The 18,714-nt window shown below is 42.4% G+C and overlaps 1 protein-coding gene across 1 annotated transcript in view; it reads right to left on the bottom strand.

Moving 5' to 3' along the window:
- The window catches only part of SLC17A8 (solute carrier family 17 member 8), a 41,770-nt gene extending 23,056 nt beyond the window's left edge, over positions 1–18,714 (bottom strand). Inside the window, exons 1-3 of the mRNA XM_026499824.4 lie at positions 18,388–18,714; positions 7,624–7,876; positions 68–186 (exon numbers count right to left, since the gene is read on the bottom strand). Of these exons, the coding sequence (XP_026355609.1) occupies positions 68–186; positions 7,624–7,876; positions 18,388–18,488 (473 nt within the window). The 5' untranslated portion in view covers positions 18,489–18,714. The remainder of the gene's footprint in view (positions 1–67; positions 187–7,623; positions 7,877–18,387) is intronic.

An 18,714-nucleotide genomic window follows, 5' to 3' on the forward strand; every position in this document is an offset into this window, starting at 1 on the left:
GATTTTATAAAAATACGAAATCGTGTTATGATCTGTACCACATTCATATTATTTCAGTTCTCCTTACCTGTTAGCAGCAAACTTATTTGAAATGAAACCACCTGGAATTTGTGTCACGATATAACCCCAGAAAAAAGATCCATGGATAAGGCCCACTGTCTCTGGATCCCAGTTAAACTGTGCTGTCTGAAATGAAAAATCAGATATAGTTGTGTTTGTAAGAAAACACTTGACCACCATTTTTCACTGATGACCCTACATAACAACCCCACAAGGTCCTTCTTTCCTTCCTTTACTCAACAAATATTTGTGGAGGGCTTCTTGTATGTTTGGGATGTAGCAACAGACACAACAAAGTCCCTGCTGTCGTTGAGCTTGCCTTCTAGTGAGAGCAAGGAGAGATTATGTACAAACTTAAATACATACATATGTATGTACTATGTATTATGTAATACATACATACGTATGCATGTATTAAATATAAAAATATGTATTTAATAATGATGCAACTCTTTTTTTTTAAGATTTTATTTATTTATTCGACAGAGATAGAGACAGCCAGCGAGAGAGGGAACACAAGCAGGGGGAGTGGGAGAGGAAGAAGCAGGCTCATAGCGGAGGAGCCTGATGTGGGGCTCGATCCCATAACGCCAGGATCACGCCCTAAGCCGAAGGCAGACGCTTAACCGCTGTGCCACCCAGGCGCCCCAATAATGATACAACTCTTAAGCCATTGAAAATGTGATTCTCCAAACCTAGACCCCCTTTCCTCCCTCTCTTAGCAAAGCAATTCATTCTGTTCAGACTCCTTGCAAATGTTCCTTCCTCTGAGGAAGCTCCCCAACTCCCTTTTTTTTTTTTTAAAGATTTTATTTATTTATTTGACAGAGATAGAGACAGCCAGCGAGAGAGGGAACACAAGCAGGGGGAGTGGGAGAGGAAGAAGCAGGCTCATAGCAGAGGAGCCTGATGTGGGGCTCGATCCCACAACGCCAGGATCACGCCCTGAGCCGAAGGCAGACGCTTAACCGCTGTGCCACCCAGGCGCCCCCCCCAACTCCCTTTTGAAGTGGTCACTTTTTCCTGTACTTGTCCCACAGGCCTCTGTCCTTAACAGTCATGGCCCCTGCCTGGTGCTGTTCTCAAACTAGCCATTCACATGTCCATTTCCCACACTGGTGGAACCCTAAGGTGGCAGCCATGTCCCTTTGACTTTATAGCCTGAGTACCTAAAATAAATTTCTGAAACATAGAAGGTGCAAGTATATATTTGCCAAAGGAATGAACCCATGAATGGCTTTGTAAAGGACTGGGCCACCTGGCTGGCTCAGTCCCTAGTACACGCAACTCTTGATCTCAGGGTCGTAAGCTCGAGCCCCACATTGGGTGTAGCGATTCTGCTTGAATACCTCTAGTAGCAGAGAACTCAACTGCTCCCTGAGGCAGCTCATTCTGCCTAGGATACTTCTAATTGCTCACACATCTACTATAGAATTTCAAGGGCATTAAAGACATCTTGGAATCTAGAGACAAGCCCCTACTACTCACATGGCAAAACCCATATGGTACTGGACTATATTAACATAGTCCATTAAAAATAAGTCCATGTTACCATAGTCCATTAAAAATAAAATCTCTTTAAAAAAAAACAACGATATCGAAATGGAAGGTGTTCCTGTTATGGAGGAAGTGTTCTTAATTATCAACATATTATGCCTTCTCAACTTTTGTTGGTTTATTTTGCCATCAGAAGTTGTTACATATTTATTTGCTCATTTATTCAACATTCACCTAGTGCCTCCTGTGTGCCAGGTCAGGTGCTAGACAATGCAAATACTAACTCAAACAAGAATTACCTCTGTGTTCTAGGAGATCACAGTCCATGTAACATTGGCCTGTCCTCTATACCACATTTCCCATTTTACCAATTAGGAAATTGAAGTTTAAGAGTAAAATGAAACTGGGGTGTCTGGCTGGCTCAATTGGCAGAACATGCGACTCTTGATCTCAGGGTCATGAGTTCAAGCCCCAGGTTAGGTAGAGATAACTCAAAAAAAAAAAGAGTAAAATGAAACTAACAATCATTCATTGAAATCAGCTCACCAAATTTTTATTTTGTGCTACTACGTGCCACATATTGTTCTAGGCACTGGGGATACAACAGTGAACAGAACAACAGTAATTGCTGTCTTCACAAAGATGCTGCCTTCACAAAGGGACAGCAGATAGGCAACACGTACAGACCGTGTTAGACAGTGATCAGGGATAAGGAGAAAAAATAAAGCAGGGAAGGGGTCAGGAAGTGCTGGATAGGAGTGAGGTAGAGTGCAATTTTAGAGAAGGAAGTCTTCATTGAGGAGGTGATTTTTGAGTAAAGACCTAAAGAAAAGAAGGAAACAAATCTTGCTGGTCATTATCTGAGAGAACTTTCAAGCAGAGAAATAGCAAGTGTAAAGGCCCTGAGGTTGGAGGAACAGCAAGATGTCAGGATAGCTGGAAGGTAATGAGTGAAGGACACGAGAATAGGAGTTAAAGTAAGAGAGGTTCAAATGTCACCAAGGACCTTGGCTTTTACTCAGAGAGGCAGAAACCGTTGAAAGCTTGGAGCAAAAGAGGGACATAATTTTGTTAAGGCACTGTCCATATATTTCCTCCCTTAATTCTTATAACACCTAGAGGTAATTATTGGTTCTTCTTTTGTAGATGAGGAAAATAAGGCTTAGAGAGATTAATTTACTTGCCCAAGGTCATACAACTAGTTACAAGGAGAGCCAAGATCAAGATCTCATATCAGCTTGATCCAAAAAACTACATTCTTTGCACTGCTTGTAGAAATTTGACTTTCTTATTAAGAAAGAGAGACTAGACACCTTTGCCTTGAGTCACAGAATGACCCAAGGAACCAAAGATCCAAGGCAGAGGGATCCACTTCATCCCAAGGCTAATTAGCGATCACAATGTCCCTTGCTCATACTTTTTTCTCTGAGGGGATGGTGCTTCCAGGTATTCTCTGAAAGAGATGATACAGGACAAAGAGCACTTGGGCCTGCTGAGAACTGACCTTCATCATCACTTGAGGGGCATTAGAATCATAATGGCCCCATGAAGGTGCCATTACTATAGGTCAACCACTGTGTCAGGTACTGTGTTGGGTGAAGAACGGCCCCCAAAAGATTTACACACACAATCTGGAATCTCTGAATGCTGCCTTATTTGGGAAAAGGGTTTTGTTGATGTGATAAAATCAAGGATCTTGAGATGAGTTATCCTGCATTATCTGGCTGGGCCCTAAATCCAATGACATGTGTTCTTGTAAGAGAAAGGCAGAGAGAGATTTGGGACAGAAGAGGAGAAGGCACACAGAGAGGAGAAGCTCATGTGAAGACAGAGATAGAGATTGGGGTTATGCTGCCACAAGCCAAGGAACACTGGGAGCCACCAAAGCTGGAAAAGGCAAGGAAGGATTCTTCTGTAGAGCCTTCAGGGTGGCCCTACTGAGACTATCTCAAGTTTCTGGTCTCCACAACTGTGTGAGAATAAATTTCAGTTTTTTTAAGCCACCATGTTTGAGGGAATTAGTTACCACAGCCTTAGGAAACTAATATAGATACTTAATATATTAGCACCAAATTATCTCCTTTGATCTGCAAAGCAGGCCTTTTATTCCTATTTTACAATAAGGGCAACAAGGGTCAGCAAAGAATTGCTAGAAGTGCTGGTTCCTGCCTCCCTGGTCACGTTTTCTTCAGAAAGCATTCCCCACCCTCACCCTGGGTCTCTCCCCTGCTGACTGGACATCTGGCCAATCAGGCTTTCTCTGTCTCTGTCTCTCTCTTTCTGTCTCTCCATCCTGAACCCAGATATCGTACTTAGACAGGACTGAACACTTGAACTGAAACAAGTCCCCTTTTAGTCAGCTCCCAAGCAAGACACTTCATCTTTGGAGGGCACTGAGAAGGAAAGAAAACAGTCCGTGGAGAGACCTGGGACAGTGGAGCATACTCAGAGAGAAGCAGATGAGGGACCGTGGGGAGCAAGGAAGCTTAAGGATTAGGATGTTAAGGCTTAAGGACGTTAGCTAAGGATTTCCTACTTCCCAGGAGGGCCAGCTCCACTCTGCCCTTCCTGGCAGAGCCTCTGTTTATGCCTTGAAAAGAATTAGGTAAAGACTCCTTTTCCACCCCTCATGGATTACAGCCAGGATTTCAGTCCCACCGCAGGCTGGGCTCCCCACTGCCCAGGGCACAGACTGCACATCAGACCTGCTTTCTGCCCTTCACTCTCATGAGATCCCCTGTAGCCCCACCATAATTCCCTTTTTAACTTGACCTGGGTTCATTGCATTTCTCTTCCTTGCAACCAGCAATCCCTGACCAGGACGTAAGGACAACTTGTTCAAAGTCCCAGAGCTAATAAACAAAAGAAGTCAAGTGTGAAACCAGGTCTGGCCAATTCAAAAGCCCATCCTCTTAACTGGACAAGACTCATGATTCATGAGAAGGAGTTTGGACTTTTCCTGAAGGTAAAAAGAGATCATCGCAAAGTTTCTTAAACATCAGTCATTTATTGCTTGCCATATGCCAGATGATGTTCTAAATGGTTCACGTGTTTTAAAATTTATAATTATTAAACTAAAAATGAGTATTCACACATCAGCTAAAACTACTATGTATACCACTAGTAGAGTATAAGCCAAATATTTGTAAGACCTACATATTCATACTGCTTACTTCTCTCCCTCTTTGGAAAAGGAGGATTTCAAAATATCTCAGTGAAAACTACCTAGATTCCCCGCCTAAAATGAAAAACCAAATAAACAAAAATACCAGTCATTCAGAGACTTAATACGCAGTTAGTGAAATCCTTGTCATCAGGTTAAACAGATCAGCTGATAGGTAAGCTTTGCTCTATTTGAGGAAGAGAGAAGTGGCCTGCTATAAATTGGAGCTGTCCTGGAGCTTCTGAAAGGCTCCCAAACTCCTATTTTTGAGACCAGAAGAAATGATGCAAAGCATACTTTGAATCTCAATCAGCTTCTCTAAGACTCCAAAGGGAAAACCACAGAAACTGGAGAGCACGCACTAGCATTGTTCCTTAGGTTTATCAGAATGTCTTTTCCATATGCCTCCAAGCAGACTCTGTTGACCTAGGCCTATCTTTCCAGCCAACAAACAAATGCAAACCAGCATCTCATTTTGATCTGGGCCTTGGCAGACAAGGTTTAATTAGCTGGCCCTGCTCACAAAAGGCTGGGAGAATGCATGCGATACACATCTGAAACCTCACTAATATACATCATTCTTTATTTAAAAAATACATGGCTTGCCCCATCACACCTCTCCTGCCCTCCCTCCCCACCAACAAATAAACAACTAGCATATCCCTTTAGAACAAATTCAGCTGCGGCATCAAAAAGAGGCTCGAAGACTCTCCATTGTGCTCTTTTCATCTGTCAGAATAATCTCTTAGCTAAAGGGGAAGCAAAAAAAAAAAAAAAAGCCTGCAGGGGCCAACTAAAGACTCCTTTTTAATGGATCAAAATCAAATTTTCCCAAACCAGTGCTGGGCAGGAACTGTTCCAGGTAACGCTAATAGATGTGGCACGAAAGAAAGTGTTCTACAATGAAGTCCGGGAAATAATGCATACCACAGCCCCTTCTTGGAGACTCTCACAGGACACAGCACAATAAAAGCTCCCATTTCCTACAACACCTTCTTCCTAGCACAGCCGACAGAACAGTGATGGGCCAAACACCAGCTTGAGAAACTCTGATGTGAATGTGTCTCCACATATGGGCAGGGACCAGAGGACCACTAGAGACTGTGCAATCCACATGTTCCTCCACACGAGTCATTCCCATGCGTGTGTTCGATGCAATGAAACTGTATCCACGGGGCGTCCACTGGGCGTACGTTTTTGGTTTTTTCCCCATAGCCTCCGTACTTCTCTAGGCCTACCATGTAAGAAACAAGCCAGATTTTATCTTCCCAGTGATTCATAAAAACAATGCTTTTTCTTTTATTTAAATTCAATTAGCCAGCATCTAGTACAGCATTCGTTTTTGATGTAATGTTCAATGATTCATTAGTTACGTATAACACCCAGTGCTCACCTTACCACGTGCCCTCCTCCATGCTTTCAAGTCACCATCAGAGTATGCTTGCTTTAGGACCACAACGGCCTTTGAACTGGGGCTCCTGCTTCCACTTGCTTCAATCCCAATCCCCTGGGAGACCACTGGCTTGATAGCGATCATTGTGGAACAGATTTGATCATACGGCCACTCTGCACAAAGCCCACCCAGGGCTCCCGACATGGTTTACCAGGCTTTACCTGGCCTAACCCCTATTTACCCTGGTGTCTCCTTCTCTTGATGCTCATTCATGCTCTACTCTCTTACAGGGGTTTTCAGCCTGGAGTCCAAGGATGGGATCCTGTGGAACTGTTGAACTTTGATGGGGAAAACCATCATTTTTATTTTCACTAACTGCTAGCTGAAATTTAGCATTTCCTCTGATTTTGAATGTAGGCAACAAACTACGGTAATATTATCAGTACCTGTGGTTCCATCACTAGTGGAAATTATAAATCTGTTCATATGACGGTTCTCACCACTATCTTAAACTATGGTTTGTACTTCAAACTTACAGTAATTTTATTTTATTTTTTAAAGATTTTATTTATTTATTTATTTGTTAGGAAGAGAGCAAGAGAGCACGAGCAAGGGGAGCAGCAGGCAGAGGGAGTCAAGGAGTCAGATGTGGGACTCAATCCCAGGACCCTGGGATCATGACCCAAGCTGAAGGCAGACACAACTGACAGAGCCACCCAGAGCCCCAAAGTTACAGTAATTTTAGACTCGTTGTTAAATTTTGTCATCTGATGTGTTCATAAAGAAGCCCATATGTTTCTACATCATTAATTTCATTTTTAAGTACTTTGACATCTGTATTCCAATATAATTGGTTTCCTTTATAATCCCGTGCATTTTATTTTAAGAATTCAAAACATTGTTTTGACAAAGGGTTCCTAAGTCTACAGCAGGTTGCCAAAGGGGTCCATGGCTCAGAAAAGATGAACTCCTATCTCAGTTCCTAAACACGTAATTTTCTCTCTCTTCCCCTCCCTCTCCCTCCTTCTCTTTCTCTTTCTCTCTCTCTCTCTCCTTCTCTTTCCCTCCCTCCCCTTCTCTCCTACAGTCTTTCATACAAGATGTTCCTTTTTCTTCAAACACTCTTCTTCCCACCTCACCAAAACACCCTTTGTCTGTCAATTCCTCCTTATCTTTCGGAACCAGCCATCCCTTTCTCTGGGAATTCTTTCACGATATCAAAGTCTGGTCCAGCATTTTCCTATAGGACCCCAAGCATCTGAACACCTCCAACACAGCACCTACAACCGTGAATTATGCTCACTTACTTGTCCATCTCTATGACGACAAGGGCCCAGCCTGTGCTTTTCATCATTCTATTCCCTTAACCTTGCACCGTGCCTGGCACATCGTAGCCATTCTACATTTTTGCCACATCAATGGAAGAGGTGTGGTGCTTTCTTTCCTACAACAAAGTATTTGCACAGCTGTGGCCAAAAGAGCTCCCACCCAACCCAACGAGAACACTGACCTGAATTTCTGGTTTTCCATCAACATATACAGTGCTGTTGTTGACCATTTCCACGATGGCAACTCCAAGATTGCACCGGATCCCAAAGGAAATGCAGAATCCCAGCCCACTCATCATGGCAATGATGTAACGCTTGGGGAGGCCACAGCAGTGACAGTTGCAGAGTGGGGGCCTCTGCCTGGAGGTCTGCACTGGCCTTCCTTCTTCATTCAGCTCAGTGCTGTCTTCTTCCTCATTGGTCCCATCAATTTTTCTATAGTGGAAGAAAAATGGTTAGAGAAGAAAGGCCAGGATTAGAGAAAAAAGGAAATATATGAGGCAAAAAGAAAAGGTGTACGGAAGAAGAAAAAGGGAAACCCAAAGTAGGATGCAGACTGCCTTTTAAAAAGTTATTGTCATGACAATAAATAATAATGGCTAAAATTACTGATATTCTGGATATCGTATTGCACTTTTATAGGCATTAGGTCATTTAAAGCTCACAACTCCATGGCATAGATGGTGTTATCTTGCCATTATGTAGATCAGGAAACTAAGTCATCTGAGGTGGGATGCAAGTCCAAGTCCAAGTCTGTGTCCTCAGCAATATGCTTTACTGAATTTCCTGCTGGAAGAGTATTGACAGACTTCATCCGCATTGCATGACCTAGCTGACTATTGCACTTGACCTTGATTTTAGTATCATCTGGAGCTTGCTAAAAAGATACACAGTAGAAAATCAATCCATTTGCAGATTCTTCCTCTTTATCTAAATCTTGACAAAATATTAGGTAGAGGTAGGGAGGCACATCTTCTATCACAGCACATACCCAGTTGGTTGTATATCCTTTCTTCCTAGGTGGTTCTTCTAAGGAGGTGATCTGATCCTCTGGCACCTTTTAACCAGATGCTAGGATTTTTCATTGACTTCTATAGGTTCAGATTACATATGTCAATTACAGTGAATTTACCCTTTTTAAAAAAAAATAAAAAGGAATTGGACAAATTGAACGCTGTCAAGTAAACATCTCACATATTGTAACCCTTCTGAGGATGTTGCTATGGCCCAGTTAAGGTCCAAGTTTTTGTAAAAATGAGCAAAACTTCTAAGTTTTCATGAATATTGAATTCAGTAATAAATAGCTAATACGATGATTAACAGAATAGATTGAAGCGCAAATAATCTGCCCAACCAATTCGTAGAGAACATGATATTGGTAGCTTCTTAAGACTCAAGCAAAATCAGGTTTAAAGTATATGTATAGAGATTCAATTCAAGTATACTAGATTCAATTCAATCATCAAATATTTATTGAGTGCATGCTGTATGGCAGGCACTGTACCAAGTGTTCAGGAGCAATAAAGAATGTGACATGTTCTCTGCCTCCCTTCAGCTCTTAGCTGGTGAGGAAGAAAGAAAAGGAACCATAATTACTGCATGATTCAGGTTTTGTTGAAATCGAAGTGAAGAGCAATGATAAAACAAGGGAAGGAGATTTCAATATTTAACTGAGCTCAGAGCGGTAGCTTAATAAATGGGTGAGCACACTGAAGTAACCAGAAGAGAACTTCAGCAACTTCTCAACGTACCTAGCTACCCACCTGCACTTATGCTGATGCATTCTACCTTTTCTTTGGTAATTGTCCACACTTCTACCCAAAGCCAACCTCTCTTCAGATCTCACCCCCTCTCATCTACTCAAGGATATTGTTCCAGAAATTCCCACTCCCATAATTCATCAATTATTTTCTCCTCTCTACTGGATCATTCCTGTTGTCTACAAATATGTTCTTATTTCTCCCACATCAAAATTTAAAATAAAACACTTTCTCCTCCAGCTACCCCCATTCTCATCTTCTCTTTTTTTACAAAATTTGGAAGTCACTTTCTTCAATTCCCCACCTCCCATTCTCTCTTGGACCCATTCCAACCGGGTATCCCCCAACCTGTCCATCAAAATTGCTTTTCTTAAGGTCATCAATGCTTTCCATTGACCTTTGGCTCAATCCAATGGTCATCTTAGGTCTTCATGTAATCAGCCTATCAACACTTAACACAACTGATCACTCTTTCTTCCTTTATTTTCTCCCAAGAAACAACACTCATGTGCTCTTCCTCCTAATTCTCTGACCACACTTTCCATTTTGTCTCTTAAGCTAATTCCCTATTCCCTTGACCTGTTAACACTGGGATGCCCAGGACTCAGCTCACAGATCTCTTTTATTTTCTATCTACACTCTGTAGGTGATCTAATCCCATCTATGGGCTTTAGATACAGATTCCAATTTTCATAAATAGACTTATTTGACATCTCCTTCAGCACACAATCAGCATCTCAAACTTAAAATATCCAAACTGAGTTTCCCTAAAAAAATTTAATTTCTGAAATCTTTCCCATCCTAAGTAATGATAATTTTGTTCCTCTGGTTGCTCAGGCAAAAACCTTGAAGTCATCATGGATGCTTTGTTTCTTCTCCACCCTATACCCAAACTAGGAGCCAGTGTGACTTAGTATGAATGTTTACTCTTCCACTTATTTAGCTGTGTGACTTTGGCCTAGTTAACCTCTCTGGGCTTTTGTTTCTTCATCTGTAACCTAGGAATTATAAAAGTAGTTTCTTCTTCGTGAGGTTCTTCTCAGGATTATCATAAGTGGATTATTATAGTTAGACCATTTGGAACAGAACTTAACACACGTTAAAAACTCAATATATACCAGCTACTTTTATTACATTAATCCCCACAATCGCTTAATGAGTCCATTGTGTTAAACTGAGCATTGATGCCATGTATTGTCACTTATATTGATGTTCAAGAACCATTTGGATCACAGGACTATTTATAATTTGTAGCCCTGGTGGTCTACTGTTGCCCTTGTAAACTTCCTAGTACTGGGTGTAGTCTGAGACTCTTCCTACCAAAATCTTTCCCTTTCTCCTATACAGATAACATCACAGTCCCATTATTTTCCCAGCCCCCTCAGCTCTTTCCCCCATTTTCCCTCAATAAATCTTTTATGCATCTGTCCCTGTCTGTGTGCATGATGCCATCTGGGACATCCTGAAAGTGTCCAGAAGAAGGACACACGGTATGGGGGGCAGAGAGAAAGGAAAGAGTAGTTTGATAAAAGGGAAGATAAACCCCAAGGAAGGAGGTACGGGCTCCCCAAGCAGCAGGACCTACAGCCTCCTGACCTTGAGCACTTCCTACAGCACTCCCCAAGTTGGAGATAGGATGTGGGGAGCTGTGAAGAGGAGGCTTGGGCACTGGGTTGCAATTTTCCTTGCCCCAAGTGCTAGTAAAGTCACCAGACTTCAAGCCACCATGCAACCAGGAGCAAACATGGATCAACCACTACAGGGACCCCCTGAGTTGTTTGTGTGTCCCTTGCACAACCTAGTTGTGGCAGGAAGTGCCCACACACATCATCTGAAAGTTCATTTCCATCAGGCTGGGGCTCAGAGTCAGATTTGATTTGTTTTAAGAACAGTAAAGTAGGGACACCTGGGTGGCTCAGTCAGTTATGTGGCTGTCTTCGACTCAGGTCATGATGTCCTGGGATCGAGTCCCAGCTCCTTGCTCAGCAGAGAGCCTGCTTCTCCCTCTGCCTGCTGCTCTCCCTGCTTGTGCTCTCTAACAAATAAATAAAATTTTTAAAAAATAAAATAAAAACAGTAAAATAGTGGAACATTTCTTGTAGAGCCAAGCTCAGAGAGGAAGATTTCTCAACCCCCTCCCCCTGTATGATGGGACAAGTCAGGCTTCACTGCCATCAGTCAACCCAGGTTTGATAGCCAGCTCTGCCACTTATTGTCCAGTACCAGCTGTGCGACTCTGGGCAAGGGAAGTTGGCCATTCTGAAACTCATTTTTCCTCATCTGTAAAATGAATGCAATATTTATCTCACAGAGCTGTTGTTGAGATTAAATGAGCCTACACAACAATGAGTAAAACACTACCACCACAAATGAGTGGCAGTTGATTCAGTGTTAGTGCCTACACCATCCCTGATGTGTCCTAGGTCCTGGACACATTCCTCAGCTGGACCATTTATCACATTGAGTTAGTTATTTGCTTCCATCAGCATAGTAGGTGTTGAGTAAATATTTGTTGATCTGAGAATGTGAATGAGTGAGTGAATGCCTCCCCAGGAGACATGACATGTTGAAGGCAGGAACCATTTCTGACTCATCTTTATTCCCAGGGCCCAGCGTACGGCCTGGACATAATTAATCCCTATTCAACTGAATGGAATTGGTGGGTCAATTCCAGACTTCACTCCTGATTTGAAGCACTTACACCTAGAGGTAAAGATCTGTTCACCCCTGCCCAGAAACAAGTTTGTTTGTTTGTTTGTTTGTTTTTCTGAAGAGGGTTGGGGTCATAAGGAGAAAAGGCGACTCCTTTCTTAAGAAGTGGAGGGCTTTAATTATCCAAAAGAGCTGTTCATCATATTAGGTGTTTTGGTGTTTGCCTGCACTTGGCCTATAAGATCAGAGAGCCGTCATTCTTGCCAGCGTAACATCTGTCTTGTTTCTCCAAACGCAGAGAGCTGCAGTCTGTGGGCTGCTGGCCCTTTACACACTAGGAAAGTACAAGCCCATTGTTCACAAACACAATTGTCCAGTAAACATTTCAGCCCCAGGAGTCTAATTGCTGACGATGTGCTCACTAGCCTTTAGGCACTTACAGAACTACTTACTTACTTCGAAGTACCCAGTAATTGTGGAGCAGGTTTGGTTTGGTTTTGTAGGCAATAAGGTCAACATTTGGAGCACAAAGTGAGCAGAACTTATGGATCATTTTGTGGCTTTTTAAAATCCATTCACTTGCTCACTTATGGTAAGTATTTATTATGAGCTGAATTGTGTCCCCACTGTCCCCACCCTACATTCTTACTTTGAAGCCTTAACCCTCAGGACCTCAGAATGTATTGGGACAAAGGGCCTTAAAGAGCAATTAAATGAAATTATATGGCTGGGCCCTAATGCAGTAAGACCAGCGTCCTTATAGGAAGAAATTTGGGCACACAGACATCAGGACTGCATGTCCACAGAGGAAAGACCATGTGAAGACCCAGCGAGTAGGTGACCTTTAGGAGAAAGCAAACTGTCGACACCTTGATGTTGGACTTCGAGTCTCCAGAACTGTGAGAAAATAAATTTCTGCTAAGTTTCCCGGTCTCTGGTACTTTGTGACAGCAACTCAAGCAGACTGATACAGTATTCTAACTGACCTTCCAGAAGAAGGTCATTTACATATATATATATATATATATATATATAAAATCATACTCTTCAATAAATAGGTCTCCCTTTAGCTGGTTTTGTTGTTGTTGTTGTTTTACGAGAGATGCCTGAACTATTATGGCAGATTATAGAAAAAGTAGATGTGCTATATGGATTTACTAAATAAGGCAGAAAACCCATAAGCTAAATATATTCCTTAGGAAGCCTGAGGAATCACACTCCTTTACCAAGGCAGTGAGGAATGGGGCCACCAGCACCACTGAGCCTCTCAGCAGTGGCTGTCCCAGGCAGATCCCATCTGACAGCAGGAGGTGCTATTCCAGAACTGGGCTCCCAGTGGCCGTCAGAAGCTAGAAGTCTGGAGTGGCAGAGGCCAGTGGCAGGACTTCAAGATCAGAGACAAGGGCAGTGAGGTCAGAATGGCATTTGAAGGATCTGCCTCACAGAACTGACAGCCATGAGATTGAACACAGAGCATGGACACAGAGTGTGAGATCGTGGGGTTGCTCATGAACACATACCAGAGAGCTTCCACTTGGAAAGAGGCACTAAACAGCCAGTGGATGGCTGGCTTGGCTGGTGGGTGGTGGCCAGCTTCTGCTCTCAGCCACCCAGGCCTGGAGCAGTGGCACGTGGGGTAGCCGTGGGAGCAGAGACAGAAGGAATGTCTGGGATCCCACTCACCATGACTGATGCAGCTACCACTGCTGTCAGCCACCAAACTAATGCTGAGCCCCTGATACGGGACGGTCCCTGAGGAGACAAACCAGCCTCATGGTGCCAAATTGTTTATATCAGACTCCTTCCATCTTGGAAAGGGTAGCAGTTCATCCTGACCGGGGCTGACATATATTCCACACATAAGCCTGCAAGTCTTGGCTAGCATCACCGCCTGAGGATTTGCAGAATCCTGATTAGCCAACATGGGATCCCACATAACATCACCTAAGACCCAAACACCCAGTTTATGGCAAAGGAGGTACAGCAGGGGGCACATGACAGTGGGATCCACTGGTCCAACCACGAGCCGCACAGTGCAGGAGCTGCGCCTACCAGAGCAAAGGAAGCCTCTTCAAGATGCAGCAGAGGCATTAGCTCAGAGAGGAATCCCCATGAAGATAGGGTGCTGTCCTTCAGGATGCAGTATGTTCCATAAACCAACAGTTATTATAATGGTGTTATGGCCCCAATAGGCTGAATACATTGTCTGAGAAACACAGGGTGGAAGTGGGAGTAGACCACTTACCATCATGCGCAGTAACTCACTTATGGACTATCTCATCTCTTCAACTTTAGGCTCTGTGGGTCTAGGAGTCTTGATGCCCAAGGAAGAATTCTTCCACTTGGGAATACAATGAAAATCCCATTAAATATAGCTACAACTGCTGCCCAGTCATGTTGGGGTCCTCATACCAAGACCAAAAGGCAAGGCCATGGGTCACCATAGTGGCGAGGCTGGTTGGTCCTGAATTGGTCCTGATCCTTAGCAGGGGCAGCCTACAGTCAATGACTCACTGATGCACAGACATGAAAGACTGGCCCCTTTGCTTAAAGGGACAGCTCAGTGCCAGTGATGCCCCAGACCCTCCCACTGTGATCTGGCCCCTGTGCATACCTGAGATCACATCTTTGCTTGGTTTTCTCCTTTCCGATCTTGCTTTACTCCCTGCCTCGCAATTTCCGCCTCTGTAAATCACATCCTAGGCTCTCCAAATCCCTGTCTCAGGGTCTACTTTTAGGGAACCCTAGCTAAGATAGAAGTGGGGTAAAATGAAGCAGGGAAGAGAGATAGGGAGTGGGTGGGGGAGGGGGAGAAGGAGAGCTTTCTCTTTAAATAGGATGGTCAGAAAAGTCCTCCCTGGGAGAATAAGCCATCAGGCAATTAGAGAAAAAACTTTCAGGGTGAAAAACTGGATGCAAAAGCTGGCAAAGGCGTGGGTCTGGGGAGTTCCCATAAGAGTGCAGAGTGTGGCTGGAGTGGGGTGAGGCAGGAAAAGAAGGCCAGAGATGAAGTCAGAGTTCTCAAGTTCCCACAGATCAGGTAGGGCCTTAAAAGCCATTGAAAGGATGCTGGCTTTAATTCTGAGAGAGGTGAGAAACCGTTGGGAGGTTTTGAGCAAGGGAGAGATGTGACCTGACTTTGCTTTACTAGCCTTACCCTGGCAAGTTGGAAGCCAAGTTGCCTGAAGTTGTCCAGGCAGAAAGTAAATGCTGTCACAGCCATTAGAACCCAGGCTCACCTGACCGCAGAGCCCACTCTCACACACTTGCATTTGTCAATGGAGTAGACAGTGCATGCCTGGCACATAAGTTGAACACACAGTCACTGAATGCTGAGGAGGGACAAAACACACAGAGATTGACTCCATCTCTTTAAAGAGAAGATATAAATACAAGGAGACCAGGCACCCCTTCAGTTCCCTTGGGAAATCTTCAATACTACAACTCCCTAAACCTAAATGAGTCATTAAGTTTCAACACAGTTAAGTGGGAAGAGCAAAGACACTTAGGTAGAGAGGTCACATAGTGTAATGACAAAGGTGGGCAGAGAACATCTGGTCTGAAACCCAACTCTGCCACTTACAAGCTGTGTGACCTTGGGTAACTTACTTAACCTCTCTGTGCTTCAGCTTTCTCAACTAAAATGGTCCTTTACTGCAATAGTCCCCACCCCATGGGGTTTAATGGAATTTAATGTGTTTACAGCGCCAGGAACAGATAATGTTTTCCATTAGTATTTTATTATACATAAGCAATTAGAGGACATCCATATTGCATGTAAGTTGAATAAATCTACATGTCAATTTCTAGGTATCAACTCCCAAATTTAATGCCTTTTATGTCATCTGTTCCAATACTGGACTATACATGAACATATTCTTTCTTCCTATACTTCCGAAATATTATTGTACTTTTAGCTGATGAAATTGTTCAGCTGATTTTTATCCATGACTCTTCTCCAGAAAGGCTAATAATGCCTGACTGTAATCAGCCCCATGTATGCACTTCGAAAGCTTCCCTATGCATCTGCCACTCCCCTGACCATGTGGAATGCTCAGTAATTAAAAAGCATCCCAAGAGGGGTACCTGAGTGGCTCAGCTGGTTAAGCATTCAACTCTTGGTTTCCGCTCAGGTCACGATCTCTGGGTGGTGAGACCGAGTGTTGAGTAGGGCTCTGCGGTCAGCGTGGAGTCTGCTTGAGATTCTCCCTCGCCCTCCCCCTCTGCTCCTCTCTCCGCAATGCATGCGTGTACTCTCTGTCCCTCAAATAAACAAATAAAATCTTTCTTTAAAAAGACACCCCAGGAATTCCAATTAGATGATGATTTCAGTATCAAGTATTACAAGACATCGGTGATTGACACTGCTTGCTTAAGTTCTAACTTCTGAATGTTCCTCTACCTTACAAAACAGAAAACGGTTTTTTTCCGATTTTTTTTCCATTGGATTCTGCCAATTGGTTTTAGGTGAAAAATCAGCAAGGGGAGGGAATGTTCATTGTATACCGGTCTCTGGACAAGGCACCTGATATATAAATATCTTACAGACAAGGTGAACACCAAGTGTGTGTCAGAGTTGGTCTCACTGGAGGAACCGTAATTCTGCAGCTCTGCCCAAAGACTGTCAGAGCTTAGGGTCAACTTGGATTGCTAGTCAATTAGTGCCTTTTTTTTAACCTTCCTCTGCCAATAATTTCCTTCAGGATCATGGAAGGAAGGGGTTCAAGTTTGCCTCTATTTTTTCTCAAGTCATTCTATTATTAAGCCAACAGCGATAACATCTAACATGCATTTAGTGCATTCTGCTTCCCAAGTCCTGTTAGCCATTTTTCTATTGTATTGTGATTCACTTCCAAGGAAACCATTCAGAGTCCTAAACACATAGCTCAGTTTTGGGTTGAGGTCGTACAACTTGGAAATTGTGAATTTTGTTATATTCCTAAGCAAACCAATCTGGCAAACAAAAGAATTTTCAAGTGGATCATCTAATCAAACATTGCAAAAACCAGCTCTTACAGTAAGTCTCTTACCGAAGAAAGTGATTCACTTTCAAAAAAGCAATTCAACTTAATGTTGGAAAGAAAATTCCTAACTGCTTCCTTGTCCAATATTGTATAAACTAAGGCAGAGTTTGATGATTATAATGGTGGCTGTAGTCGACTGTAGTCCAGAGTCACGGTTTTTATTCCTGGCTTTATCAGATTCCTTTGTCATCATAGTTGAATATGCCAATCAAGCCATTATGCCTCCTTTTTCGTTTTTAATCAAATGAACACCACCACAGTAAGACGGATGTTACCTGGGGAGTGCGCAACACAAGGCTAAAACATTCTTAAAAGAAAAGGTCATTATAATCACTTCCTATGTTTGGCTGGTTTATCCTGCTGTCAGCTAGGTTTTTATCTATACATGATAATTCAGTGTGGGTCTAATTGAACCTTTTTGTTTTTAACATTTAAATTAATAAAGGGCTGAACCCAGTTCTCTTACTATGAAAGTTCGTCAAGAGTGATACAGTGGAAATGTCACACTGACAGGAGCCCCTGTGTTATAAAACCCAAGGAATGGAATGAATCTGTGTGCCTAGAAACAGTCCTTTGCATGCTGAAGTTTTTTTTAATTTAAGGGATATCATAAAAAGTTAAAAGGAGATGCCAGATGGCATTTTCACTCATCAGGATTAGAAATAGTCATTCAAACATATAAAAATATTATCAAGAGTATTTTTCACATTTATTTATATCAGAGGGTTTTAAAAAAATCACCTTACCTTGTACATAAGGACTGCTTATAAATTCATCTATAAAACCTAGAAAGGCTATGTCTATAAAAAATCACAAATTACAATGTCACATCAATTCATTCATTTGTGGCAAACTCTCCTAATAATAATGCATTTCACTTTAAAAAAAGATTTATTTTTTGGTTTGGACAAAAACATTCATTTTAATGATGGTACATAGTATTTTCTCACTGTAACCATGTAAGGTTTCTTTTTACTTAAATACTAATTTTTAAACATACTTTCTTCAAACTATTGTGTAACTATTCTCTTCTTTCAAAACCAATCAGCAACCACCTTATACAGTTTATATAACAAGATGAACATATATCTAATTTTCATTTGTAGTGAAAAATTCTTAAAAATTATTTCAAAAGCATAACCATGTAACAGGGTTCCTGATTTTGTCATTATTATTGAATTAACAGGAAATATTATCTCCCTATATCTTTTCTAATTCAATGCCAAACACACAATATGCAACATCACCATCTCCGGCAAGTACTAATACTGCCATATAAGCAGAATGCCTGTCTTGCTATTTTCCTAATTCAATCCTATATTTTTGATACATCTTTTTTTTTTCCTCCAGGCTTAGTGTGTTGGAGCTAGAAGGGGCTCCAGAAGCCATCTAATCTGACCTACCACTCCTTTTTTAAAAGGTGGCTTTTAAAATATGAAGCAAAGCCTTTCAAACATTGGCAATGTGAAACTACCCAGACATAAACCCAAAGTTTGCATTCAAACTTTACCTTTGTAAAATCCCCAACGAATCTCCCACGGCGTTCTTCACTTCTTCCTTTCCAGGTTTCAGAATTTTTTCTTTGAAGGTATCAAATGCTTTAAAAGGCATTTTGAATGGGTGAGGGGGACCTCCAAGCACTAACAGTTAAGTCTCACAAACTGTCATCGTTTTTCATTTCCAGCGTGGGGACCACTCTGCTCTCCTCGAGGAGTAGCCTGAAGTCAGTTCTCATGGAGGTAACTACTTAACATCAAAAAGGAGATGAAATCCAGCCCAGCTCTTCCAAGATGAGACACCCCTCCCAAATCCCCCCCCAACAGAGGCCAAGTAATGT

The sequence above is a fragment of the Ursus arctos genome, unplaced genomic scaffold, assembly GCF_023065955.2.
Source record: "Ursus arctos isolate Adak ecotype North America unplaced genomic scaffold, UrsArc2.0 scaffold_21, whole genome shotgun sequence".
In the NCBI taxonomy this organism is placed as follows: domain Eukaryota; kingdom Metazoa; phylum Chordata; class Mammalia; order Carnivora; family Ursidae; genus Ursus; species Ursus arctos.